This window comes from Cynocephalus volans, chromosome 9 (assembly GCF_027409185.1).
Source record: "Cynocephalus volans isolate mCynVol1 chromosome 9, mCynVol1.pri, whole genome shotgun sequence".
NCBI classification, from domain to species: domain Eukaryota; kingdom Metazoa; phylum Chordata; class Mammalia; order Dermoptera; family Cynocephalidae; genus Cynocephalus; species Cynocephalus volans.
Window position 1 is genome coordinate 1,845,999 of NC_084468.1, and position 27,967 is coordinate 1,873,965.

The following is a 27,967-nucleotide window of genomic DNA, read 5'->3' on the forward strand; positions in this document are numbered from 1 at the left end:
TCAGGACCTTTAAATCTGTAGAACCCACAGGTGGGTAACTGGAAGTGATAATTTCCACCTTTTGGTTCCCAGACCCGTTTATTATACATACCGGAGATGCTGCACCATATAATGGTGACTGATTTGCAGAGTACACTGCACCCTGGAGGTTACTGCTCCATCACTGCAGGGTGTCATCCGAGCGGTACCTTTCACAGACCACTGAGCTGCTGTCAGGCTGGCAGCTTCTGGGTGAGTGGCTGTGAGTGACCCAGAGATCCTGCTATCCTGTGCCCACTGCGGCAGCTCCTTGGCCATATGCAGGGTCCTGTATCAGTCTGTGGGCCTTGGATGATGGAGCTGACGGAGGCCCCAAGAAAGGGAAAGACAAACCTTTTCCTGGAACATGTGTTGGTTCCAGTCCAGATGAATCACTGTATCTTTTAGGATGCAGGGGGATCACTGTTGTCAACTTGCCACCACGTGACTGTTCTCCTCAAAGGATGGTGCTGTGGGGGACTCAGTGTGTGGTCTCTGTTGTACAAGGTTGGCTGTTCAGCAGGGAAATAGCTAGACCATCCCCAGTGAGTGAGAGTGCCATGCTACTGGGCCCGTGCACAGTCTCCACCCAGCCAGTGTGCCAGCCCTGGGACAGCGAGTGACAGAAGCTGGTAGGTGTCAAGTGGCCAAATCATTCTGCCAACGTGGTTGTTTGGTGCATCCTCCGCGGTGGGTGTTTGTAGGTGGGATACACTTCATGTCCATTTCCATAATCCATCCACATTCCTTGCTCCAAGAACTCCTTGTCCCTCATCTTCAATCTTTCTTATTCCAGATGCCTGACCAGCCAGTTGAGCTGCTCACCAATGCCCAGAGGTCCAAATGTTTTGGAAACATGCAGCCGCTTCTTTTTCCACACAAGGTGGGTGGTCATACGCGCCACCCAGTTTCACGTGTCAGATTCCTCCTCAACACTGCCTTCCAGGGCTGCCTGGATCACACTGCGGCACTCCTGCAACCAAGCTTATACCACATACTGGACCAGCCATCGTGAACCACGCTCAACTTTCTTCCTCCTCCATCAGCTGGTCTCAAGACTGTCCCCCTCCCCATAAGAGGTGCCAGGGCCAACAGTGATGTTGTCATGGGGGCCTGGGCCACCTGTCATGCACCTTAGTTGTGCCTGCTTATGCCTAATTACTGAATGGACCACTCCCGAACCATGACGGATTGCTGCAGGTCCATCAACCAGCTCATGCTGGGCAGTTCTGGCTTCATGGTCACTTATGTCCCCATAGTCTCATGCTCCATCTCCACCAGGTGCCAGTAGCATGGCAAGAGTTTTCTGTTGTTTAATTCTTCTCTGCAGAGGCATTGCCTTGCTTCCAATTTCTAGGAGTCTGCGTTGTGACTCTCCTGTTGGGGTTTTGTTATAAACTTCACATGGCATCTTTTCCCACCACAGATACCTATAACACTGTAATGTCTGCTGGGTCTGAAGTCCAAGTGGCTGGGCACTTGCTTCACAGCCCCTCACAAAGCCCTACTCTGGGCCCTACATGAAGCTGGCTTTCAGTGTCACCCTCATATGGGTTGGAGCAGTATTCCCAATGTGGAATATGCTGCTTCCACTCTCCAAACCCATAGATGCCTATTAGGTGTTGTGCCTCCTTCTTGGTGGTGGGAGGTGAAAAATGCATTCACCTGTCCTTTACTTGCAAGGGGATATCCCCAACCACTGAATCCACCAGAACTTCACAGTTCTGGTGGGCCCCTGAATCTTCATAGGATTCATCTCCCATCTCTTGGACAGAGAGACCCTTAACAAACTTGCTGTCTTCTTGGCATAATGTCATCAAAATAGTGGGCTGCTTGATACCACAGCCCTGGGGCAAGGTGCAAATTCATACCGTCCATTCTGAGTAAATATTCACTCTTTCTGATTGCTCCCCTTTCTGATGGGAATGGAAAAGAATGCACCCACCAGATCAATGATTGCATGTCATGTACCGGCAGCCTTGTTAGCTGCATATACCACATCCATCCACCCAGCAGCTGTCATTTGGGCTGTACCTTGGTTAAATTTTTTGTGTTCACTGTTACGCTCCAGGATCTATCTGACTTCTGTTAAGTATCTAACTGGCAGATTAAATGCAACTATGACAGGAACCGCCCTCTCCTCTGAGTCTTTTAGGACTTTAAGGATGGTACTAACTTCTGCCACTCCTCCTAGGCTGCTATACTGCTTTCGACTTACTATCTTAGCTGGTAAGGCAGTTTCAGAGTCATCCACTGGGCTTCCTCTGTGATAGCTCTTATCCTACAGGCCAAGGAACCAATATCCAGGTATTCTTCCAACAAAGTATATCCATTCCAAAGAACATTTGGGGACTTGGGAAATGGCTACTGGATGGGCCCACCTGTGGACTCATCATGAGCAGGATCTGGGCCATGGCTCTCTTTATTGCCTGAAGCCCCATGGCTTGACACCAACAGAGGGACCATGACGACGCTTCAGGTCTCCAGGTATCAATGTCATATTGGATCTTGTGCCCAAGTACCCTTGATATGTTTAAGTGTGTGTTTCTCACCCCCACCCCCACACACGTATAAGATAGCAAATGGCCACAGTTCCCTCTGGGAAGACCAGAATAACTGCCACATGTGTGTGCCATGATGTCACATGACCCTTCCTCCTGGGGACCTGCCCTCTCTTCATGACAATCGTGCCGACCCTGCTTCTAATGGGCACTGCCACCTGGCCTCTATTTCAGGATCCTGTCTCCCTCACAGTTAACAGGGAGCATCTCCTACCATCAGTCCTGGTCCAGAGGACAAGCATTGAGATCCTCAGTGAGGCTGGTGCTTGTATATGCTGGTTCAGTTCTGTAGTTCCCTTGGGTAGAGTCTCTTTCACCCTGTACCAGTTGTCGATTGACTGCCTCTCAGCCATAAATCCATCCCTCACTCACTGTTTGCAATACTGAAGCTGAATGCTGAGTTTTGTCAGTGGTGGGTGCTGAGGGACACTGCCAGAGGAAGAGGCCTCTGGCTCATGGGCTTCCCTGTCTTCTTGCTCCTGCAGCTCGTGGCCTTTGTACTAGATACACAGCAACACGCACCCCCAGCTAGTTTCAGCTTCATCCCAACTGGCAGTTTCCAGCTAGTTCTGCAGGCACTGCAGCCAGCTCTCCAGCAAGTTTCAGCAAACGGGCAGCTTCCTGCCGAGTTCCACAGGCACCCTGCCAGCTTCTCAGTGAGTCCAGCGATACCCTGTGGTAGGTTTTGCCACCGTCTGTGGCACCGCTGCAGACTTCTCAGCCATCCAGGGGCTGTATCTACATCCTCTCTGACAAGTTATGAAGCACAGCCTTGGGGAGAGTGGCTCTTCTAAATTTCTCCCTTCCCTCTCAGGACTCTACCTCAGCCCTAAGGGAGGAAGCTGCTCTGTCTGCTATGGCTGGATTCTTTAGAGTTCTCTTTACTCCTTGACAGCAAATCCCATGATCAGTTAACAAAGTTTTAAACAATCAGTGTTTAATGTTCAAATTACTATACAGTTCCTATCTTTGACTGGACTGTCTCATACACTCCCTTAGGCCCAGTACTTCTTGGCCAGGTTATGTTGTTGATTTAATGACCAGAAGGGGATGAGGCAGCAGCAAGAAAGAAAAATCCGGAACAATGTACATTTGAACCCTTTCACAAATTTGTGTGTATGTAAAACATTTTAAGAAAAATGTGATTATTAACTTTGGTTTTTCTGTTTTTCAAAAAAACACAAACTTTCCCTAATGTATTACAAAATAAAGAGGGAGCATGTTTTATTTTTCAAGACAGAAGCCCCTGCATTGTTTTCAAGCAAAGGTGGGAGAGGAGCCCCAGTGGAGTGGGTGCACTAGCTTTAAGCAGAGGAGGGGCCACTTATGCAGGTCTCAGGTGTATCTGGAACTCGAAATTTAAATACATCAATCCAAAGGTTCCCATCCTATATCTCTGCCTCTGGTCCCCCTTCTTTCTCAGCAAGGCCTTGACCTTGAGGTCAAGGGGCTGAGGATTCAGCTTTCTCTGGAGCTCTTAGGACTAAGTCTTGGTCTATCGATGTGGGTGGTGTCTCCACAGGCTACCAATGAAGTCTTTGGATTTTTACATTTAGCCTTTAATTGCTAATCGCCCTCAGCCTTTGTCTTTTCCCAAGGATCTACCATCCCCAGGCACAGCCACCCAATGCCATTGCCCTCCACTGTCTTGTACTTCTCAGACTCCCAGTATTGCCCCAGCCTGTGCAGCTGCAGACCAGCCCATCTCTAGCTAGTTTTAACCACACTGCTACCATTTGTATTCCACCTACAATGTGATGAAGTCATCAGTGCCAACCTACCTGAGAGTGACCCAACTCCAAAAGCCCATGTCTACTTTCACAGACCACTCTGGGCACCAGCTCTAACACATCTGGTTCCCTGGGAGTCAGACTGAGATTTACCAGCAGGAAGTTTACTGGGGAGTGCTCTTGGGGATCAGGAGGACTGAGCCAGGGGGAAGCTGAAACGTGACACACAGCAACAAATGCCTCAGCCAGTGCCATTGGAGGAGCAATGTATGGCTGGCACAGACAGAATACACACGCTATAATTATAATCATGGGAAGAAGTGGGCAAAAATAGAAAAGGCACATACTAAATTGTTAACACGGGTGAACAATAAGGGGAGAGCGTTATCAAGCAAAAAATAAAAAACCCGAACTAAACCTTTTCGGGACAGTCTTACATAAAATGGTATGTGTATGTGTGTGAGTATAAGTATGTAAAAAAAAAATTTTTAATGTAGGATTATGGGTTTAGCTTTTGTTTAAAAACAAAACTCTTCCAGCCAAAAGAGGCCCTCCAAAATTGTTCAAGGAATATTTACCGTAATATATATAATAGCAAAATCCTTCATGTGTTGTTTGTAGAAAGCTCGTACAAATCAGTAAAAGTTGAATTCACAGATCAGCCCACCTACAGTAGCATTCAAAGATGAGCAGAGTACCTGACCCTGCTTTCAAAGAGCTCAAAATCCACCAAGAGTTAAAGCATTACACAAATAACCAACACTACCTTACAGTTAACACAGTTCTCTGTAAAAAGGTCAATCTAATGCAGAAGAAAAGTTTCCTTTTAATATGACATTCTGGTAAAAAATAAATAAATAAATAAATAAAATAAAAATATGACATTCTGGTAATGGACAAAGTATTATTTGAGCAGAACCCTGTAAAATACTGATTTCAACGCTCGGAGTTGCGAGCAAAGTGCAGAGAGAAAAGGGTAAGTAGAGACTGAAGACAGGAAAGTGTCATGTGTTTGGAAGTCCCAGTCAAATGTGAATAAAGCACAAAGGAAGAGGAAAAGCAGTGGAACGTAAAAAGAGCAGGCTGAAGCCAGATCACTCTGTGGGAGCACACGGAGATGTCTCTAGAGATAAATTCTGCAGAGAGAAAGGACAAGAACTGAGCTAATTCTAGCAAAGAAAAGACCAAAGTGGAAAGAAACTGAAGGCAAAGAGCAGTTAGGAGGCTACTACAAAAATACAAGTGACAAGAAATGAGGGCCTGAAGAATTAGGGTAGTGGCGTGCAACTAAAATCTAAGACCTTTCAGGGTTTGGTAACTGACTGGATGTAAGGATTTTATATTTGGTAGGCATAAAAATAATACAAAATGTTTATCAATATACTCCTGATTAGAATGAATATAATCACAATAGATCTAATCTGTCATTAGTTTTATGTATCTGTTCCTGAAATTGCCAAGTATTTCCACTAGGTGGTAGGAATGAACAAGCTTCACATTAATGAACTGCATTTTAACAAAGATTTATCTTTAGGGGTCTCAAACTTGTATTCATTTATAATATATGTAAGGATATTTTTTATATTACTGGAAAATACCACATTCACTTCTAAGGTCCAAGAAGTTAAAATGAAAAAAGAAAATTACAATAAATGTGTGCTAGAAAATATTAATTTCTATAGGTACTGCTATGGTCTGGATGTCCCCTCCAAAGCTCATGTTGAAGTTTAATCTCCAATGTGGCAGTACTGAGAGGTGGGGCCTTTGGAAGATGAATGCTCTGCCCTCATGAGTGGATCGATCCATTCATGGACTGATGGACTAATGGGTTATCATAAGAGTAGACTGGTGACTTCATACAAAGAAGAGAGCCCCTCCAGAAGGAAGGCTGTCATCAGAGGCATTCCTTGACCTTGGACTTCCCAGCCTCCAAAACTGTAAGAAGTTTCATTTCCTTATAAATTACCCAGTTTCAGGTATCCCGTTATAAGGAACAGAAAACTAAGGTACTGAGACAAAACACAGAGATATATCTCCCGTTTCTTTTTTTTGTTTTTTTTTTTTAAAAGATGACCGGTAAGGGGATCTTAACCCTTGACTTGGTGTTGTCAGCACCACGCTCACCCAGTGAGCCAACCAGCCATCCCTATATGGGATCCGAACCCGTGGCCTTGGTGTTATCAGCACCGCACTCTCCCAAGTGAGCCACGGGCCGGCCCGAGATATATCTCAATAAACATGTGCTTAACCACATTCAAAATCCTGTACATAGCACCAGGTCAGCTGACATCCCTGATAACTCCTTCTCCCCTAGTATTTACCAAAGACTTTTGGTAGCATTACTGAACAATAAAATGAAAACAAAAACTTAAGGCAGATGAACCCGATTCTGAGTGAAAAACAAAGCTACAATCACAGAATACCCAACAATACAAATGGCTTGAAGAACAAACATGTTTATTTCTCTCTCCTGTTCTGAGGTGAATGGTGTCTGCTGGTGTAGGTGTTTCATGAAGTCACTCAGGAGGCCAGCATCCTTCCAGTACGTTGTTTCACAATCCTCTAGGACACTTAGCATTTGCAGGGTTGGAGAGGAGTCATTTCAGGTTCCAACCAGAGGAGAAGGAAAGGGGCCAGAGAGGAAGCAAAGTGGCTCTCTTGACCTACCCTGGAAATGGCACACACTTGAGTTCCCATCCCATTGACAGGAAACTGGCCACTTGGTCACACTTGATTGCAACGAGACTGAGCCATGTGGTGTAACTGTGTGCCTCAGAAGGGAAAAATGGGTTCCAGTGTGGTGGAAGAGTAATCTCTGTCAAAAAGGTCTTTGGAACAATATATGTCTGCAATTAGGAAGTGGTTGCCATAAAAGTCAGGATAATGGTTACCTCTGAGCAGAGAGAGAGTTTTAATTGAGAAGGAAATTTTGAGGTGCTGGCTATGTAAGTGGTAGTCACATGCATGTTCTCATATTAATTCATTAAGCTATATTTTAAATTTCTGCATTTTTAATGTTTTTTCACAGCAAAAGACTTTTAAAATAAAGATCTAAGCTCATTTCAAGAAGATATAACAGTTCAATCTTTACTGGATGTTTATATTGAGACACTTCAATCTGTTTAGCAGATCAGAAAATCAGACTCCAAAGTGATATGTACCACAGGTTTAATATTGTTTGGGATTACTTAACTTGAAAAAGCAAATATTGTAGTTTATTTCCATTAATTTCTTAGTTTTGGTATGAAATGGGCTTACAGAAATGAAAAGTTGATTTACAATATTTTTCTTGTAAGAAATAAGGATTTGACATAACAACAGCTCAGTATGTGACAAGAATCTAGGACTCAATTAAGTCTCTAGGTCCATCATCACTCATCAACAACACGCCAGCAATCCAACTTTAATTCAGATTCATACGATATAAGAATAAAACCAGTGGGAATCTGTGGAGGAAAGACTCTAAGTTGGCCTCATGATCCCTGCTCCTCCTGGTATTCACAACTTTGTGTAACCCACCACCCTTGAGTGTGGGTGGGATTTATTGACTGGTTTCAAACCAAAAGAACACAGCAAAGGTGACAGGATGTATATGATTACATTACATAGGACTGTAATGTTACTCTTGCTAGGGAGACTCTCTTGCTGGCTTTGAAAACACAACCTGCCACACTGTAGGCTGCCTATGGAGAGGACCACGTGAAAAAGAACTGAGAGTGGGATCTAGCCAAAGCCAGTCCGAAAGCCTATGAGGAACTGAATTCTGCAGACAACCCTATGAGCTTGGAAAAGAATGCTTTTCCACTTGAGCCTCAGATGAGACCCCAGGCCTGGCTGACACCTAGATTGCAACCATGCAGAGGACCCAGCTGAGCCATGCCCGGGCTCCTGAAACCATGTGACAATAAATGCGTCATTTTAAGCCAGCAAGTTTGTAGTAATAGTGTAATGCTGCGATAGATAGTACAGAACTCTCATGAAAATTCCACTATTTTTCCAAATCCGAGAACACCTGACAGAAAAGTAATATCATATCTTTTTACATTATCCTCTCAATAACCTTAACAAAAATCAGGATTTATTTTTTATTTATTTTTTTTTTTCAATTTTATTTTGTCGATATACATTGTAGCTGATTAATGCTCCCCATCACCAAAACCTCCCTCCCTTCTCCCTCCCCCCCTCCCCCCAACAATGTCCTTTCTGTTTGTTTGTTGTATCAACTTCAAATAATTGTGGTTGTTATATCTTCTTCCTCCCCGCCCCCCGGTTTGTGTGTGTATGTGTGTATGTGTGTGTGTGAATTTATATATTAATTTTTAGCTCCCTCCAATAAGTGAGAACATGTGGTATTTCTCTTTCTGTGCCTGACTTGTTTCACTTAATATAATTCTCTCAAGGTCCATCCATGTTGTTGCAAATGGCAGTATTTCATTCGTTTTTATAGCTGAGTAGTATTCCATTGTGTAGATGTACCACATTTTCCGTATCCACTCATCTGATGATGGGCATTTGGGCTGGTTCCAACTCTTGGCTATTGTAAAGAGTGCTGCGATGAACATTGGGGAACAGGTATACCTTCGACTTGATGATTTCCATTCCTCTGGGTATATTCCCAACAGTGGGATGGCTGGGTCGTATGGTAGATCTATTTGCAATTCTTTAAGGAACCTCCATACCATTTTCCATAGAGGCTGCACCATTTTGCAGTCCCACCAACAATGTATGAGAGTTCCTTTTTCTCCGCAGCCTCGCCAGCATTTATCGTTCATAGTCTTTTGGATTTTAGCCATCCTAACTGGGGTTAGATGGTATCTCAATGTGGTTTTGATTTGCATTTCCCGGATGCTGAGTGATGTTGAGCATTTTTTCATATGTCTGTTGGCCATTTGTATATCTTCCTTAGAGAAATGCCTACTTAGCTCTTTTGCCCATTTTTTAATTGGGTTGCTTGTTTTCTTCTTGTAAAGTTGTTTGAGTTCCTTATATATTCTGGATATTAATCCTTTGTCAGATGTATATTTTGCAAATATTTTCTCCCACTCTGTTGGTTGTCTTTTAACTCTTTTAATTGTTTCTTTTGCTGTGCAGAAGCTTTTTAGTTTGATATAATCCCATTTGTTTATTTTTCCTATGGTTGCCCGTGCTTTTGGGGTCGTATTCATGAAGTCTGTGCCCAGTCCTATTTCCTGAAGTGTTTCCCCTATGTTTTCTTTAAGAAGTTTTATTGTCTCAGGGTGTATATTTAAATCCTTAATCCATTTTGAGTTGATTTTCGTATACGGTGAGAGGTATGGATCTAGTTTCATTCTCCTGCATATCGATATCCAGTTATCCCAGCACCACTTGCTGAAGAGGCAGTCCCTTCCCCAGTGAATAGGTTTGGTGCCTTTGTCAAAGATCAGATGGCAGTAAGTGTGTGGGTTGATTTCTGGATTCTCTATTCTATTCCATTGGTCAGTGTGTCTGTTTTTATGCCAGTACCATACTGTTTTGGTTATTATAGCTTTGTAGTATAGCTTAAAGTCAGGTAGTGTTATGCCTCCAGCTTTATTTTTTTTGCTGAGCATTGCTTTGGCTATTCGTGGTCTTTTATTGTTCCATATAAATGTCTGAATAGTTTTTTCCATTTCTGAGAAAAATGTCTTTGGAATTTTGATGGGGATTGCATTGAATTTGTATATCACTTTGGGTAGTATGGACATTTTCACTATGTTGATTCTTCCAATCCAAGAGCATGGAATATCTTTCCATCTTCTTGTATCCTCTCTAATTTCTCTCAGCAGTGGTTTGTAGTTCTCATTATAGAGATTTTTCACCTCCTTGGTTAACTCAATTCCTAAGTATTTTATTTTTTTGGTGGCTATTGTAAATGGGCAGGCTTTCTTGATTTCTCCTTCTGCATGTTCACTAGTGGAGAAAATAAATGCTACTGATTTTTGTGTGTTGATTTTGTATCCTGCTACTGTGCTGAAATCATTTATCAATTCCAACAGTTTTTTTGTAGAGGTTTTAGGCTGTTCGATATATAGGATCATGTCATCTGCAAACAGGGACAGTTTGACTTCCTCTTTTCCAATCTGGATGCCCTTTATTTCCTTCTCTTCTCTGATTGCTCTGGCTAGTACTTCCAACACTATGTTGAATAGGAGTGGTGAGAGTGGGCATCCTTGTCTAGTGCCTGTTCTTAAAGGAAAAGCTTTCAGCTTTTCCCCATTCAGGATGATATTGGCAGTGGGTTTGGCATATATGGCTTTAATTATGTTGAGATACTTTCCCTCTATACCTAACTTATAGAGGGTCTTTGTCATGAATGAGTGCTGAACTTTATCAAATGCTTTTTCAGCATCTATAGAGATGATCATATGGTCCTTGTGTTTGAGTTTATTAATATGGTGTATCACATTTATTGATTTGCGTATGTTGAACCAACCTTGCATCCCTGGGATGAATCCCACTTGATCGTGATGAATAATTTTTCGTATGTGTTGCTGTATTCTGTTTGCTAGTATTTTAGTGAGGATTTTTGCATCTATATTCATCAAGGATATCGGCCTGTAGTTTTCTTTTTTGGTTATATCTTTACCTGGTTTTGGTATCAGGATGATGTTTGCTTCATAGAATGAGTTTGGGAGATTTGCGTCCGTTTCAATCTTTTGGAATAGTTTGTAAAGAATCGGTGTCAATTCCTCTTTGAATGTTTGGTAAAATTCTGCTGTGAATCCATCTGGTCCTGGGCTTTTCTTTGTTGGGAGCCTTCTGATAACAGCTTCAATCTCCTTTATTGTTATTGGTCTGTTCAGATTTTCTACGTCTTCACGGTTCAGTTTTGGGAGCTTGTGTGTGTCCAGAAATTTATCCATTTCCTCCAGATTTTCAAATTTGTTGGCGTACAGTTGTTTATAGTAGTCTCGAATGATTCCTTGTATTTCAGATGAATCAGTTGTAATATCGCCTTTTTCATTTCTAATTTTTGTTATTTGAGTCTTCTCTCTTTTTTTTTTTGTTAGCCATGCTAATGGTTTGTCAATTTTATTTATCTTTTCAAAAAACCAACTTTTTGATTCGTTGATCTTTTGAATTGTTTTTTGGTTTTCAATTTCATTCAGTTCTGCTCTGATCTTAATGATTTCTTTCCGTCTGCTAACTTTAGGATACCTAACACTTCACCTTAAAGAACTAGAAAAACAACAACAAAAATCAGGATTTAACAGGGTATTTTAGGAGCATAACAAGAGTTCAAATGAGATGGGCTGACTGCCGTAAGGTTTTAAACAGAGACTCATGCTATATCTACCAAAGGTATTTCATTATTCTTTTAAGTTTTAAAGGGAAGTATATTTCCACGTCTGTTAAGTGCACACTGCTCTACTATTTTAAAATGTACACAAAATAATAAATGAACCAGTAAGAATGTTTGGGTGTGGACTATGTACCTGGCAATTGATAGTGTTTTAGGGGGAATAGAGGGAATATCAAACAAGATTTAGTGTTTAAATATTCACTTTATCATTAATAATAATAACATTTATCATTAAATATTATTTAGTGTTTAAATATTTCGTTTAAATATTCATCTTATCATGAATAATATGATGAATAAATTTAATGATAAATATTATTAAATAGCCCTCCTATTCCCCCTTGGTTCACTTATTAGTGACTTCTACTATAATAAGGCGTACAAGCAACAGATGCCTGAATATGAACAGTTCAAAATGTTAAGTACTATATTATACCTTAATCAAGAAACTGTTTATAACACTTTTGTGCTAATATGTGATAAGAGTCTCAATTATTTCATCTCAATATAATTACTCAATTATATATCATTACTCTGTAGGAAAAGAAACAAATCACAAATTATTGGCCCAGATTAGCAAATTAAAATAAAAACTGCTTTTCCAGTAGCAAAAAAAATGTAATGTTACAGACATTTCAGCCACACTTGTGAGCATATGTCACTGCTTTTACTATTGTCCACGCCATGAACACATCTACAGACCCACTAATCTTTGCCACCTAAGGATTTATACATTTCTACGGCAGTACAATATACATATTGTCAAAAATACTTCTCTTGCTCACCACACACAATAGCAAACTCTATGTGCAGGCTCAATGACCCAAGAGGCAAAATTGAGGCAAGAGAAACTGTGAAAGAACCCATCTCTCCTGAGATACTTAAAATATCTGAACCAGATTCTAAGGAAATGTTTGACAGGAATGTCTAGAACAAGGAAGAGAGAATTACATTTTTTTTTTTTTTTCTGTGACCAGCCGCACCGCGCTCAGCCAGTGAGCGCACCGGCCATCCCTATATAGGATCCGAACCCGCGGCGGGAAAGCGCTGCTGCACTCCCAGAGCCGCACTCTCCTGAATGCGCCACGGAGTCGGCCTGAGAATTACATTTTTAGAGCAGTAACAATTAAGGGAACATGAAATTTAGTGAGCAGAAGCTCAGTCAGCACTGAATAAGAGTAAAGGAGACCAGAGCTGGGCTTCATTTGTAGGCATGGAATTTCCTTACATTTGTAGGCATAGAATTTTCCTTTAATATAAAGTTCTATGGAATAATCTTACTACATATATCTCATTTTTAATTCTGTCTTAAGAATAGTTAACATTCAAGACAAAAGATAAAAAGTTCATAAAAATTACTTACTCTCTGTACTCTCTCCCCAGTTCTTAGAATCCACTACATCATCTGAACGCATAGCAGACATAATCTTCTGAGCAACGCTGGAGAGTGGTGTCTTACAGAGATCAAAGCCTACAAATGCCTCATAATTTTCCATTTTCATAAAACCCTAAATGTAAAATTAACATAAGATAAATACCTATATATTAATTTTGAGACTTCAAAATAAGACACAATTATTTATGTATTGAGACTTTCATTTTAAAAGTCTATATTAATAACTACATGAAACAGTTATCAATCATGTCACAATACAGATAGGATAGTAGCAAGAAAGTGAAATAGCTAGAGGCTCAATTGGGATATCACGGTAAACAGATAAGGAACTTAGATTTTCTAGTTAGCCAATTTTGAAGCAATCTACTCAAATACTCCCAAGGTTTGAAAAACAGCTGTCATTAACCTTCAAATATACAAATATAATAACACAATAATTATAACTGAGTTCAGTAATTATGGCAGACACACAACCTGCCATCTTTGCACTGCTCAGTCCTATGGCCCCCTGGGCTGACCAGATGATGGTCTGAGTGAGGAAGTACAGACCAGCAAGAACTGGTCACATATCTAACATGTCCAGAACCAATTTAAAAAGAATTTGCTACCATAAGATGGAAAACCAGATGACTTATTTTTCTACATTACTGGAGAAAAGAAAAATTTTAAGTAAATTCTCTATCCCAAGATAGAATAGAGAAGAAAAAAGGAAAAAGAAAAGTCACTCAAATGAGGAGCTGATAGCAAAATCTTATGACAAAATTTATTGCTACAAATTTTTCAAGTATATTAAAGTTTACTTAATAAGTATAAATTTTAAAATGACACACAAATACAATTGGCAAAATATTTTTGTTCAATGGATTAATGGGGCTCATCTGTCACCTCCGCATGACCATTTACTGACAGTTATAGATAAAAAAATTCCACAATGACCACCTGAAATCTATAGTTTTTAGATTAGCATTCCATATTATAAGCAGGTAAGAATATTCTGGAGGGTTCCATATAAAGCTCATATGGTATTCAACACAGGAATGTTAAATTTATTTAATGTATAAATTGGGCACTTAAGCAGCATTTGATGTAATAACTGATAAGCTACTTCAAATTATTTTATACCAACTCTTAAAGTAATTACTAACTGTCCAAATATTACACTAATATCCCATATTAAATACAATCCAACATTTAAGTATTTTCACTCTTAAGAAACAGATTAAAATAGCTTCATCCATCCTTTGAGTAACCACTTTTGAAACTCAAATTTTATTTGAAAGTCATTTATGATGTACAAGTCACACTAAAGTAAAAGCACACTGAGATACATCCTGCAGAAACTTTTGAGTCCCCAGAACCCAGCCCCTAAAATGAACAATGGCCAGTGGAAACCTGACACACACTCTGCGGTGCAAGAAGGAACATTCAAAGAGTCTCAAAGTCTACAGCAGGGAATTATGAAGAAATGTTTGAGCAGCAGAATTTTACTTTACAGTTAAATATGAGGGGACTTGACTATTTCATAATTAATGTCCACAAATTTTAAAAAGCTGACTCAAAATTTCTATACATTTTTAAAAAATTTAACAGAGAATTACTACTTCTAATAAAAAATAATAAAGAAGAGATATAACTGTATTAAAAAATACCTGCATTATATGATAATGCTTTTTTCCTATAAGTAAAAATTTACCAGGACTAAATACCACTAGCAAATGTCCAAGTCATATAAAGCACTGGTACAACAAACATGACTTATGAGGAAAAAACCGAACTGATATAATACTTAAAATTTATTAAATAAAATGTTCCATTGACCTCAAATTTTAAAATTTAGTAGTGTTTATTAGATATGTTCTCCTAACTTGTAAAATATTAAAACACTGCAGGTATAGTAAAGATTTGGCTTTTAGTAATTTTCAATCTTGAACAGCATTAATCTTTGATCGGTTTTCTAAATTCTCCACGATATCTTTCAGATAATCTTCATCTTTAAAAAAATATACATATAATTCTCTTTCCATTTGATGCAATTTATTAGTTGCCAAAATTTTTCTTTTTGTTTTCACATCAGCAAGAATATCAGAAAGGAGATGATTTAGCTTATTCAGCTGAGATTCAACTTGATGAAACTGCTCCACTAACACCTAAAAGAGGAAAATAAAAATGGTTTTAATTCAAGAACTTTATTCCTAACAGCAACTGTAAATTTAAAATGTAATCTACATGGAAAGACTAAATGATTTAATAACTTCCCCAATTTTAGCAATAAGACTCAATTAAAAATCCATAAAAGGTTTAATATAAATTCTTTGTAACATTAATTGCAACAACTTCTGATAGGTAAATTTAAGTGATTCAAAGCAAATTCTTACTTCCTGAAGAGTACTTAATATGTAAACTGTCCTGAGTATGCATATACTGTATCCAGTAATTATTACTGAATTCCTACCATTTGCCAAACACTGTTTTAGAGACTGTGGATACAAGAATGAACAAAATCTCCATGAGTTTATATTCGGCTTAATTAATCAAACCTTGTTTTAGCCTAATCTCTGTTTACTCTAGACATAGGAGGTATGAATAAAGCCTTGAAAAGAAGATCAATAAAAAAGATTTACCTAAAAAAAAAATCTCCATTTTTCTTTTTTCCACATCGTCTTATGAGATAGAATTACACGTAAGATTCAACAAAAACCATCCTGACTTATCATGTAATTTTCCTGCTCAAGAACATAGACATGCTATGTATTCACATTTATAACATGAATTTAGTAAATTCAAATTCTTCACTTTCTAGCACTGAAAGCCATCTATTGACAAGTTTCCAAAGCTTCTAATCAAGCATTCTATTCATAATTTTTAGCTAGTATCATCAAAGAAGTTCTCAGAAAATCTGTAGCACTAAATACCTCAACCTTCCATAGCTTCTCAGCATGGTCCACAAGCATAGCAATCATCTGGGGTGCTTGTTATGAATAGAATCCTGTACCTCACTCCAGACAAAATTACTCAATCTCTGTGTCAGGGCCAGGAATCTGCATGTAGACAGCTCCCTGGTGATTTTAATGTACAAGTTCAAGAATGATGTCTTAAGACCTGTCATAAGTGCCAGCTCCACAGAGCAGTACTTCTGAAACTACATTTTCAAAAAATCAGGTAATTTCTATAATATATCTGTGTTTAGTAGTCTCTTTTGGCAAAAACTTGGCAAACCTGAATAAACTGAGAAACAACAATCTCACCTTTAATCTCAATTAAACACTAAAAAGATCTTACAGTTGCTAAAATAATACTACAGGTACTAAAAAAATGTTCAGGTTCATTAATAATAAAAATTCAAATTAAAAGTTGACATAGTATTTTATAACACATTGAACTAGGAAAAAACATTACCTAATGATACCCAATGATAAGATTATAGTAAAACTATCATATTTTAGTGAATCTAGAATGCGTTTTTTCACATTTTAACATAAGACACATAACTGAGAGCATCTTGTGATTGTTTCTGACTAGGTACTCTTAAAAAAAGCTTTCTCAACAACACTCATGACATACAGTGTAGAAAAATACAGACAACTTTGAGTTAAGAAATAATTTAGAAGAATTGGACCCTGAGTCTACAATTTTAGAAATAACCTTACCACTTTAATTGACTTTTTTTTAATGTATGTTCAAGAGTGATATGATAAAAATCTATGTCTGCTTACACTTAAAAGATCTTTTCTAATAAGTATGAAAAATAAAAATTCTCAATAAGAAAGCATCACGTCAGTTTAACTAGAAGAGTTTTTTCTTTCTTAGCAATTCATAAAATGGTGATACGGTGTCTAGTAGACACTTAAATACTGCTGGTGGCACTGTAAATAGATACAACTCCTTTAGAAAACAATAAAGCAGTATCAAAGGCAAAAAAAGAAAAAAAAATAGTGTATACCCCAAAAACAGCCCCAATGATCTTATTTTCAAGAATTTATCCAAATGAAAGTATCCAACAACAAAAAGCAACATACACAAAGATATACATAATGTTGTTCAAGAGCAAACGAAAGAAAAAAATGAAGACAAAATATTTAACAATGATGGAATAGCTACAGAAATTATGGCATAGTAATTAAACCATAATATTAAAAATTAAGAAAACTGTTTAGAGAGTGAAAATGCTTATTTCATAATGCTAAATAAAAAGGAAGAACTAAAAAGATATGTAAGTAAAAAGAAAACTCTACATCTTGCAATAACTAATCAAAAAACAAGCAAAAAAATGACACAGGAATATTAATCTCAGACATAAAAAACCAAGACAAAAAGCACTATAGGGATGAGAAGGTCATTATGTAACACTAAATGCTTTGATTCACTAAAATTTAAGTCCACCAGGATAAATATTCATCACAATTTTAAATTTGTAACTAACCTAAAATAGACTCACAATACCTAAAGAAAAAACTGACAGAACCACATGGAGAAATTTTCAAATTCACCATCACAGTAGATTTTTACACAATTCTCTCACTAACAGATCAAGAAGACAAAACTAATAATGGGAGATCTTTTTAAAAAAGTAATCACATATACCACTTCACATTTACTAAGATGTCTACTACTGAAAAAAAAACCAAAAGAAAAACAAAAACAAACAAACAAACAAACAAAAGGAAAGTGACAAGTGTTGGTGAGAATGTGGAGAAGTTGGAATCCTCATGCATTACTGGCAGAAATGTAAATGGTGAAGTCACTGTGGAAAACAGGCAGCTTCTCAAAAAGTTAAATATAGAATTACCATGATCCAGCAATTCTATTCCTTGGAATATACCCAAAAGAAATGAAAGCAAGGACTCAAACAGATACCTGTACAGCAACGTTTACAGCAGCATTTTTCACATCAGACAAAACGTGGAAACAACCCAAGTGTCATCAACAGATGAATCAACAATACATGGAGTGTGTGTCTATGTGGGTACATACCGGGGTACTACAGAAAGTCCACGGAGGGGATGGCTGGTTAGCTCAGTTGGTTAGAGCACAGCTTTGTAACACCAAGGTCACGGGTTCTGATCTCTGTGCTGGCCAGCCAGCCACCAAAAACAACAACAACAAAGAGTTCACAGAAAAATTTGTATTGTCTTCCAATTGTCTTTTTCCATAAACATTTTGAAGTTCCCTCACATATATGAGGGCACATACACAGAGGAATATTAGTCAGCCTTAAAAAGAAAGGACATTCTGACACATGCCACAAGATGGATAAACCTTGAAAACATGATGCTAAGTGAAATAAGCCAGACACAAAAGAACAAATGTTGTATGATTCCACATACACAAGGCACCTAGAGTGGGCCAATGCACAGAGGCAGAAAGTAGAACAGTGGTTGCCAAGAGCTGGGAGTAGGGAGGAATGGAGAGCTATTGTTTAATGGCTGCGATGATGGGAAAGTTCTGGAAATAGAGAGTAGTTACGGTTGCACGACAATGTGACTGCACTTATGTCACTGAACTATACATTTAAAAACGGTTAAAACTGTAAATTTTGGGGCCAAGCCCGTGGCGCACTCGGGAGAGTGCGGCGCTGGGAGCGCGGCGATACTCCCGCCGCGGGTTCGGATCCTATATAGGAATGGCTGGTGCACTCACTGGCTGAGTGCCGGTCATGAAAAAGACAAAAAAAAAAAAAACTGTAAATTTTGTATGTTTTACAACAATTAAAAAACCAAAACAAACGAAAACGCAAATCACAGGTCTTCCTGTTTCAAGGAAAGGAAGGCTAGTTTTTCAGATCAATCTTCCCACAGGGAACAATTCAAAAAGCTGAATGAAATATTTTTAAAAATCAAACAAAACAAAAGCTTCCCAAAAGCAATAAAGAGATAAGACATTAGAAGGAACTGTAAGTCCATAATACAACCCAAATTGGTAAGGGAGCCCAGGAGCAACTCAGGAGCTAAGGGTAACTGACAATCTTAGAAAATTACAGCCTCTGGAGGTGAGGGCAACCACCACGAACAGGCAGCAGAAGTGTGGGACCTCGGGAGCCAGGCAATGCGCAGGCAGCTCACCACTGCCACAGACGCCACTGCCACATGGGAGGTCCACCACTGCCACAGCCACGTGGCCACAAGGGTGGCCTGCTGACCACTCAATTGCATTGACACAAGGAGGGTCACCAGTGAAGCCCAGGGTAAAAGGTGGGCAAGAGCAGATCCATGACCCAGTGGCCCAAACCACAGGTGGAATTATGCTATTTCCTGCAGTAGCACACCTGGGGGTAGGAGGTACATGCACAGCCCACGTGACTACCTTGATCTGGAGAGACACATGCCAAACCTCCAGAGAGTGCAAAAACCCAGGATAGCCAAACAGAGGAAGGAAGAAAATTCCCAACCACCACCAACCCATCCCCCAACCGGGGAAGCAATGACCCAGAAGAAGCCTCTACCTGTAGGGAACAGGAAAGAGTAACCCCACCCAGGATCACGCATTCAAACTGAGGAGCTCCAGTATACCCTAGTACACCCATCCCAGTCACAGGATGCTAGCTGGGGTGCCAACAAGCCCACCAAGGATCATCACCCCAGCCAAAGAATGACAGGGCACCCAGGCACTTGACCCAAGAACTTGAGAGCTCACCCATGTCCTTGAGGAACCAACATAGTGTCACTAACCTCAGCAAGGAATCACAGAGTACCCCAGTGCCTAGGCCACAGAGGCACTCACACATAACTCGAGCACTGAATATGGCCAAAGTACCCACAAAGAGACTACACTACTGCACCTACCCAAAACCAATACTAAAACATCCTACTGAATGGTCAGTATAAAACATATCTACAGGAGTTAAGCATCTCTCCACAAATCCCACTTCCAAGTAACAAAAGAAGCAACTGCTCTAGTAGATGACCAAACATCAACATAGAGATACTAGAAAAATGAAAAAATAAGAAAATATGACACCACCAAAGGAATACAATAACTCTCAAGTATCAGACCGCACAGAGCAAGAAACTCTTGAAATGATTGCAAATGAATTCTGAGCAACAATCTTAAGGAAATCCTAATGAGATACAAGAAGACTCAGAAAACATAATGAAATGAGAAAAACTATCCAGGATATGAAGGAAATTTACAAAGATATTAATACCTTAACAAAACAATGTAGCAGAAATCCTAGAACTGAAAGATTCATTCAACAAAATAAAAAACAAAACTGGAAGCTTAAGCAGCAGGCTAGAGGAAGAAGAAAAAGAATTTCTGATCTTGAAGACAGCCTTTTAGAAATAACCCAGGCAGGACCGGCCCATGGCTCACTTGGGAGAGTGCGGTGCTGATAACACCAAGGCCACAGGTTCAGATCCCACATAGGGATGGCCGGTTAGCTCACTTGGGAGAGCGTGGTGCTGACAACGCCAAGTTAAGGGTTAAGATCCCCTTACGAAAACATATTCAATGAAATAATAGCTGAAAACTTCCCAGGTATAGGGAGACACATGGACCTTCAGGTCCAGGAGGCTCAAAGATCCCCAAACAAAAAGAAAGATACAACAATCACAATAATTCATTGAACTTTCAAAAGGCAAGAACAGAACCAAGGCCAGCAGAGGTGGGGAAGCGGGGTGGGTTAGGGAGAAATTGGTAAAGGGCCACAAAAAATGATTACACTGTACAATGTTGAATATACTAACTACCCTGATTTGAGCATCACATATTGCACCACACAGGTACTGATATTCAATGCAGTATCCCACAGATATGTATAATCAATTATGTTTCATTAAAAAAACAAAACAAAACAAAATGCCATTCTGATTTGTGAGCCTAGCAAAGTAAGTGGGAGAAAAACCAGAGTCCAAAGAAAGTAGAGTGAAACAGAAGACCTTCTCCATAATAAGCTGAGGGCCCGAAGAACGACCACCCGAAGATCAGGCTGGCCCAGAAGTATAAGAGCCCTTGCTTAGAATTTCAGCACAGATGGGAATCATTGGGGTCCTCCAAAGACCCTCAGGCTTTGCACCATTTATAGCTCAGCACTGGCAATGCCTACAGACAGCATCAAACAAAACAGACATGAAAGCAAAAGCATCTAAGGAATATCTTATGAAAGCTCGTGATCATCTATTGCTATTGCTATGCTCTAACAAATGGTGCTGAAACAATCTGGTTATTCATAGGGGAAATGAATAAAATTAGAATTCTACGTCTCATACATAAAAATAAACTCCTGGTGGACCAAAGATCTAAAATTGAACAGCATAACCTTAAAGAATGAAGTAAAAGGGACTATCATTGTAATGTAAAGGGCAAACTTAACAAGATATAGAAAGCAAGATACAAAAATAGGCAGTGGCTAGCAACCAAAGGAAAAAATATATATACATGCAAACCGGAAAGAATATAAAAACATAAAAATTAAAATCCTTAAAAAAAAAACAGTAAAAAAAAAGGTGAAAAGTCAAGCCACAGATAGGGAGTAAATATACTTCACTCATATAGTTGACAAAGGATTGGCATTTGAAATACATAAAGAACACCTACTAACAATTTTTTTAAAGAAACAAAAATATGGGCAAAGGAGTTAAGCAATTCTCAGAAAAAAGATGAATGGCCAATAAACCAGTGAAAGGGAGCTTAACTTCCCACATAATCAGGGAAATGCAAATTACACCCCCAGTGGAACATCATTTTACACTCACAGGATTGGCAGAAATTTATAAATTAGACAGTGCTATGTGATGAAAAGGATATGAATAAATAGCATCTCTTAGATATTACTAGTGCAATATGGTAAGAGCACTTTGGAAAAAGATAAACTTTGTGAAGTTGAACATGCGCATACCCTGCGACCCAGCAGTTCCACTGTACCAGAGGCTCTTTTTTTTTTTTTTGTCTTTTTGTGACCAGCCGCACCAGTGCTCAGCCAGTGAGCACACCGGCCATCCTTATATAGGATCCAAACCCGCGGCGGGAGCACCACTGCGCTCCCAGCGCCGCACTCTCCAGAGTGCGCCACGGGCTCAGCCCGCCAGAGGCTCTTAAAAATGTGCAACTCTGAGACAAGCTAGAAGACTATCCACAGGAATATGATCTATAGTAGCAAAAACTAGAAATAACCAAATGTCTGTCAATAGAACAGATAATTAAATTGTAAAATTTCATATAATGGAATACAAAGTATATAAGAGAAAACTATGAATCAAAATAGCTTTACATATATTGGTATAGATGAGTATCAAAAAAGAAGCAAATTACTGAATACATACAGTATAATACCATGTATATAAAGTTAAAAAACATACAAAAACTAAATACACAGTCTAGGAATATATACATGTAATGAAACTATAAATAAAAGCAAGCAAATCATAAACAAAATTAAGCATATTAGTTACTCTTTGAAGGAGGGAGGAGAATTCTATTAGGAAGTACATGTAACCAGTAAGTGTACACAGAGGATTTTAAAGACATAAGGGCAATCCTCTATTTGCTGAGTGAATAAATATGTGGTTTTATTATTTTTTCAATACTTAGCATATACATTACATATCCTTTTGTGTGTCTTAAAAGTTTTATAAATTTTTAAAATTCTGCACACACTGATCAAAACTATTGGAAAAATTTATTTATATGATCGAAAACTAGGAGATATAAAAAATAAATTTTTTAGAAGGGCAATGGCATTGGGGTAATATTTTCCTCATTTTAACATTTTCTTTAATATCTTTTACAATGAACATTATTTTCTAAGGCATTTTTAATTACTATGGCAAACACCTACCTGATCACTAAGCAAAAGCTGATTTCCTCCTTGATACAAAGCATCACAAAGCATGTCCACCTCATTATTCAGTTTGGACAGAAAGAAAGAATGTTCTTGAGCAGACTTTGCCAATTGATCTTGTACTAAGGAAACATCCTGTTTCAATTTCTCAGCCATTTTCTGTAGGTTTCCATGGGTTATAAACAATTCTTTTTTCTTATTCTCTCCCTCTAGAAGTTGATAAAGTCTAAAATGTAAAAATAAAAATTACAGGGAAAAATTCTCAAGTAAGTACAGTTTTCAAAGTTAGAAGTTAGTACTGGGGCATTTGCGAGGATAGCTAAGTAACAACTTAAAAAAAGCATTCTGTGTGCTGCTAAAATCAAGCAACTGAAACCATTCCAACTATACTACTGTGTCAGTACAGAAATATATATTCTAACTACTGCATAAGGAATATACTCATATATTCCAACTACTGCATCTGATTCTCCAGTTTCCGCATCTTTCAAGTTTTAGACATAAAATCTTCTGGACTTTAACTGCCATTAATCTACTTCAAACAAACTGGAACTTCAGAGATACTTCCCAAGAAAAGTTTTCTTTCACAGAACATGACTATCATGGAGTAGAAACTACAATGAGCTTGAAACAGAAGACCTAGGTCTGAGTTCTCTGTTATGTGAGACCTAGGGCAAATCAATGAGACTTAATTTCCCCATCTTAATACCTATCTATTTGACAGGATTCTGTCAGGATTAAAAGAGAAAATCTGAAAGTGAAACATGTAAAATGCCAAAAAATAATAAAGAACTACATAAATAGCCATAAATAATAGTAAACTTTTGCTACTCCAGTCTTGTCCCTATCTGGTTGGCAAATTACAATCTTGATGAGCCGTTAGACCACTTTAACACTCCAAACACTAACAGCAGAAAAATCCATTATTCTATAGGGCAAACGAAAAAATCTGAGGCAGCACTTTCCACACTTATTTAACAAAAAGGATCTGCTCTCTTTCCTTAAAAAAAATCAAAAAACACATATATATGTTATATGTTATATATATGTTACAACTTGTTTATATATATATATACATATATATTTTTTTTTTTTTAAATAAAAGTTGTTAACATACCCTTAAAACTGGTTTATGCCCAAGGCTGCCAATTGTGGTCCTGTGGGATATAACTACACAATTCCAGGGGGCACCATTCACAGATCATGTCAATGGCACCCCTTGGAATTGTGCGATGAGGGAGCCCTGTCCAAGTCCCTCATTTTATAAATAAGATAACAAAAGGATTAGATAATTTCACTTTAGTCATGGAGGAAAATGTGGAGTACGATCCAGAGTTCTGATGTCTTAGACTACTTTAGCCCTCCAGTTGTAGTATCCCCATACCGTCAATTGCTAAGATATCCAGAAAAAGTTTGGGAGTTAACATTCATTCTTAATGATGTACCTAACCAGACAAAGAAATGAAGTCTTCTGCCCTCTCTACCACCACCTTATCTAAAGGCACACAATCTCCTGCCCAGCAGTACCTCCTATACACCAAGCTGTATTCAAATTTCCTGCCCCAATTCTAAAATAAGGTACCTAAATAACAGTGCCTAAAGGGAATAAACCTTGTACATATTCATTCCTCCAAACCATCCACCTCAGCTCTAAAGTAGCCACTTTCAGATATAACATGAATCGGAGAGAGAGCAAAAAATTAAAAAGGAAAAAGAGGCACATAAAGAAATGTAGAAGAGAACAGAAAGGCCAAAAATGGAGTGCAAAGAATTCAAACTTCCACAATTTTTCAAACTCTCCCTAGTATTTTACAAAAATAAAAGGAAAAAAATTACTAAAGAAACACTAGAGCACACATACCTATGAGTAGAATGGTCCTTGGTATCAATGGTATTCCTTGAATTTATCTGCTTAGACACTGACGGATCTGCTAACATTTCCAATCTCTGGTAGAGCATCTTGTTCCTTTGACCAAGTTCTTGAACCAAATTTTCAAGCTGACGATATACGTCCCAATGCTTTCTCAATTCAATTTCATATGATAACTGTAGAAGTTCAAATGACGCCTTTTGCTTTATCAACTGATTTAAAACTAACTCTTGTCTTGCTGTATAATAATCTTGTTTAGCAATCTGCAAATCAAAATCTCCCTTTACAACTGGCATATTCAATAATTGGGCATTCTCTCTTACCACAGCAGGCAAACTTTTGTCTTTTATATGAATGATTTGTTCTTCAAGTTTCAGAATCTCACTGTTCAAGCTAGAAATTTTAGCATCCAAATTTTCTTTGCCAACAGCCTACACAAAGGAAAGCAATTACATTTCAAACTGTAGGTTTAAGTTTTAAAGTTTTAAAATTATTTTCATTTTCCATTTTAGGTAATCGCATAATATGCTCAAAGAATAAAAACTAATTTAATATTAGCATAAGCCAAAATTACAGTTTAAAAAGAAAAAATGTAGACTAAGTCAAGGGTTAAAGCCAGTATGAATTACTAAATTTTAATACTATTACTAGTATGCATATACAGTAATGGCTACCAAAATAGAGGTCTTGTCGTGCTTGTTTTACTCAATCAAAATCATTATAAGCACACTACTCACTGAATGCAAATGTATGCTATTTAATTTTTTCTTAAAAATTAAAATTATCTCAGTAGGTATTCTCCTTGTCAGTCAGTCGATTTTAGCACTTCAGAATTACAGGACTTCCTATATTATTCCAAAGTTTTGTGTCAGCTATAGTAACTAACTTGGTGCTGCTATTCAGATTCAGAAAAGTTACATTTTTACCCAAATATCTAGTGGTTACATTACCAAGAAAGCAAGGTTTCCAAGAGTGCAGATGGGTATCTGCTATACATCTATATGTTCTCAACAAGGACTCAGGGTTTCAGTCCACTGAACCTGGACCTTTGACTTCATTAGCACCACACTCTGGTCAGAGCAAACAAGGTAGAATACTCACAATAAAGCAATTAATCTTTCTACCCATAGGTCATAAAAAGGACATTTCAGTTCAATCGGTATCTGAATTAACACAAATTTCAAATTCTGAAAACAAAATAAAGCACTTTTGTTTAAAATAAACAAAGTAATGTGGCTGGGGTTATAATTACTACTTCTGACCTCCCATTAATATGGTCCTAGTTTATAAAACACTCACACGTATCACAAATAAGCACTGAACAAATATAATAAAAAATTGTAACTTCTTATTAGATCCCTCCTTCTAAATAAAGTACTTCAGTAACGATATTATACCCTCCATTTCTAACAATTACAGTATGAATACAGTCTCATTTCTTATGTTTACCTTGCTGGTTAGGCTGTGAAGATTCTCCTCTGCCCATTTTACACTTGATTTCAAGCTCAAATTACTTGCTTTCAAATGAATTAACTGGTGTTGAGCACAAATATATGCTAGCTGCAGCCTAGCCATTTCTAGTTGTCTCTCCTCAAAGATTTCTTGATTATCACAAATAGATGGTGTCTGAATATCTAAAAGCTGAAAATTTTCTTCATTTGAACTTTCTACTACTTCTTGTATACCTTGAAAGAACTGTTTTTTGGTATATAAGGTTAATGCTGCTGTGCTTTGCTCTTCCTGGCTTAGATATTTTTCCAAGGAAAAATGAGATAAAAACACCAGTGGATTTGTCCCTTGACCTAAATTAGAATGTTTGAAGAACATCATCAATTTTGTAATTCCATCAGTAAGACCCTGAAGTTCATTATTGATCTTAGTATTCATAACATTCAGAATTCCTTGACTATGCTTCAGCTTTTTAGTGGCTTCTTCTTCTTTAGCATTTAATCTCAGAGATTTGTGGCTAGTTACTGAAGCCATCAACTGGCATTTATTACGTCGCTGAATTTTTAGGTTCTTTAATTTCTGCAGAGTTTGAACTTCATCCTCTAATTTCTCTAGCTCTTTGTCATCCAGTCTAGGTGTAGTCAAATCAGAAGTTTTACAGGTTTTAAGAGCTTCGTCCAATGCTGCTCCTTCTAGGATGGGCTTGCCTGATTTTTGAAGGATGCTAAAAGCTTCCAATTCTTTTCCGGACAATACGTTCTGTTCATTCACATTCCCACAAAACCACTTCAAAAATGACTCATCTTCAGTGGCCTCAAACAACCAGTCAAAATCTTCTCCATTAAGAGTATCAGCTTTGGGATAACCAATTTTTTTTAATGTTTCCACGAACTCGTTTCCACAACTCATGGCTTAACTACCCCAATTTTTTGTACCTGACTGATATGGGTTTATGGTGCTGACTTTCAGAAAATAAATCCAAACAGAAACAAAATTAATTTTTATGTTAAGTCCACAGAGAAGAGAAAAAAAATATTTTTAGAATCTATAATGATTCCTCCTGGGGGGGGGAAGAAAACAAATATTAGACCACAAATAAGGTGACTGTATTTTTAAAAGAAAGGTATAAATACCACATGATATTTAGGAGCCAGCTAACTGAAAGGTAAAATAAAGAGAAACATAAGCATAGGGTATTTCTTAGAAAACTGCAACAGCAATGAAAACCCAATTAACAAGAAAAGTCTTACTTTTTCCAAAGATAAAATGAGTTAAACTACATTACATTTTACAGAACAGTTCAGTTTTTAATTCAAAGTAAACGAATCCAAACAAATCCAAGCTACCAAGTGGCTGAGCAGCCTCTTTTTCCCTGCCCTTCCTACATAACAAAATAGAAATAAATACGGCAACTTTGTGTGAGGAATAATCAACTAAATATTTACCTCAGTGACAATTAGCAATCACCAAGCAGGCAAGCATCGATCTCCAAATAAGACCGACCTAGAGCAGAGAAAAGCAGGCTTCAGGTCAAATACAAATATTTCGTCATTTTCGCTATTTTCATTTGTTATGTTCAACAAACGCACCACTGAATAATCAGTGACGAATTAGCCAAACCAACGACAGTGACAATGGCAAGTCCTACGGATCAATGACCATGAAGTCACGACGCACCTGACACACTAGCGGCAAAATCCCTGGCTTGTGTGACCGTACATACGTTATATGACACGCACATACATTAATAAAACACATTCACAAAAGCCACCGAATCCCGGTTAAAGCTGGCTGCACAAACCCCAGATGCGTGACTGGCCCTGCGGAGCTCCGGCCCGCCCCCACCCGGCTCCGCGCCGCCGGCC

At 38.3% G+C, this 27,967-nt stretch overlaps 2 protein-coding genes across 2 annotated transcripts in view; both read right to left on the reverse strand.

Moving 5' to 3' along the window:
• Positions 1-27,967, reverse strand: part of POLN (DNA polymerase nu) — a 143,362-nt gene that overhangs the window by 114,642 nt on the left and 753 nt on the right. The window contains exons 2-3 of the mRNA XM_063108507.1: positions 27,548-27,605; positions 12,976-13,120 (exon numbers count right to left, since the gene is read on the reverse strand). Of these exons, the coding sequence (XP_062964577.1) occupies positions 12,976-13,114 (139 nt within the window). The 5' untranslated portion in view covers positions 13,115-13,120; positions 27,548-27,605. The remainder of the gene's footprint in view (positions 1-12,975; positions 13,121-27,547; positions 27,606-27,967) is intronic.
• Positions 14,827-27,607, reverse strand: HAUS3 (HAUS augmin like complex subunit 3). The gene is made up of 5 exons (XM_063108202.1): positions 27,548-27,607; positions 26,103-27,162; positions 24,645-25,084; positions 22,781-23,009; positions 14,827-15,155 (listed from the first exon to the last, which is right to left on the reverse strand). Exons 2-5 carry the CDS (start codon positions 27,009-27,011, stop codon positions 14,928-14,930), a joined length of 1,806 nt encoding a protein of 601 aa, XP_062964272.1. The 5' UTR covers positions 27,012-27,162; positions 27,548-27,607; the 3' UTR covers positions 14,827-14,927.

What these genes read in the sequence shown, in the direction of transcription:
- HAUS3 (XM_063108202.1), bottom strand. Translation starts at nt 27,011, where the DNA reads ATGAGTTGTGGAAACGAGTTCGTGGAAACATTAAAAAAAATTGGTTAT. An exon ending in TTCACAGCCTAACCAGCAAG is followed by an intron (nt 25,085 to 26,102) that starts GTAAACATAAGA and finishes TCCTTTGTGTAG; the next exon opens with GCTGTTGGCAAAGAAAATTT. An exon ending in AGCTTTTGCTTAGTGATCAG is followed by an intron (nt 15,156 to 22,780) that starts GTAGGTGTTTGC and finishes TTCCTCTTTTAG; the next exon opens with GTGTTAGTGGAGCAGTTTCA.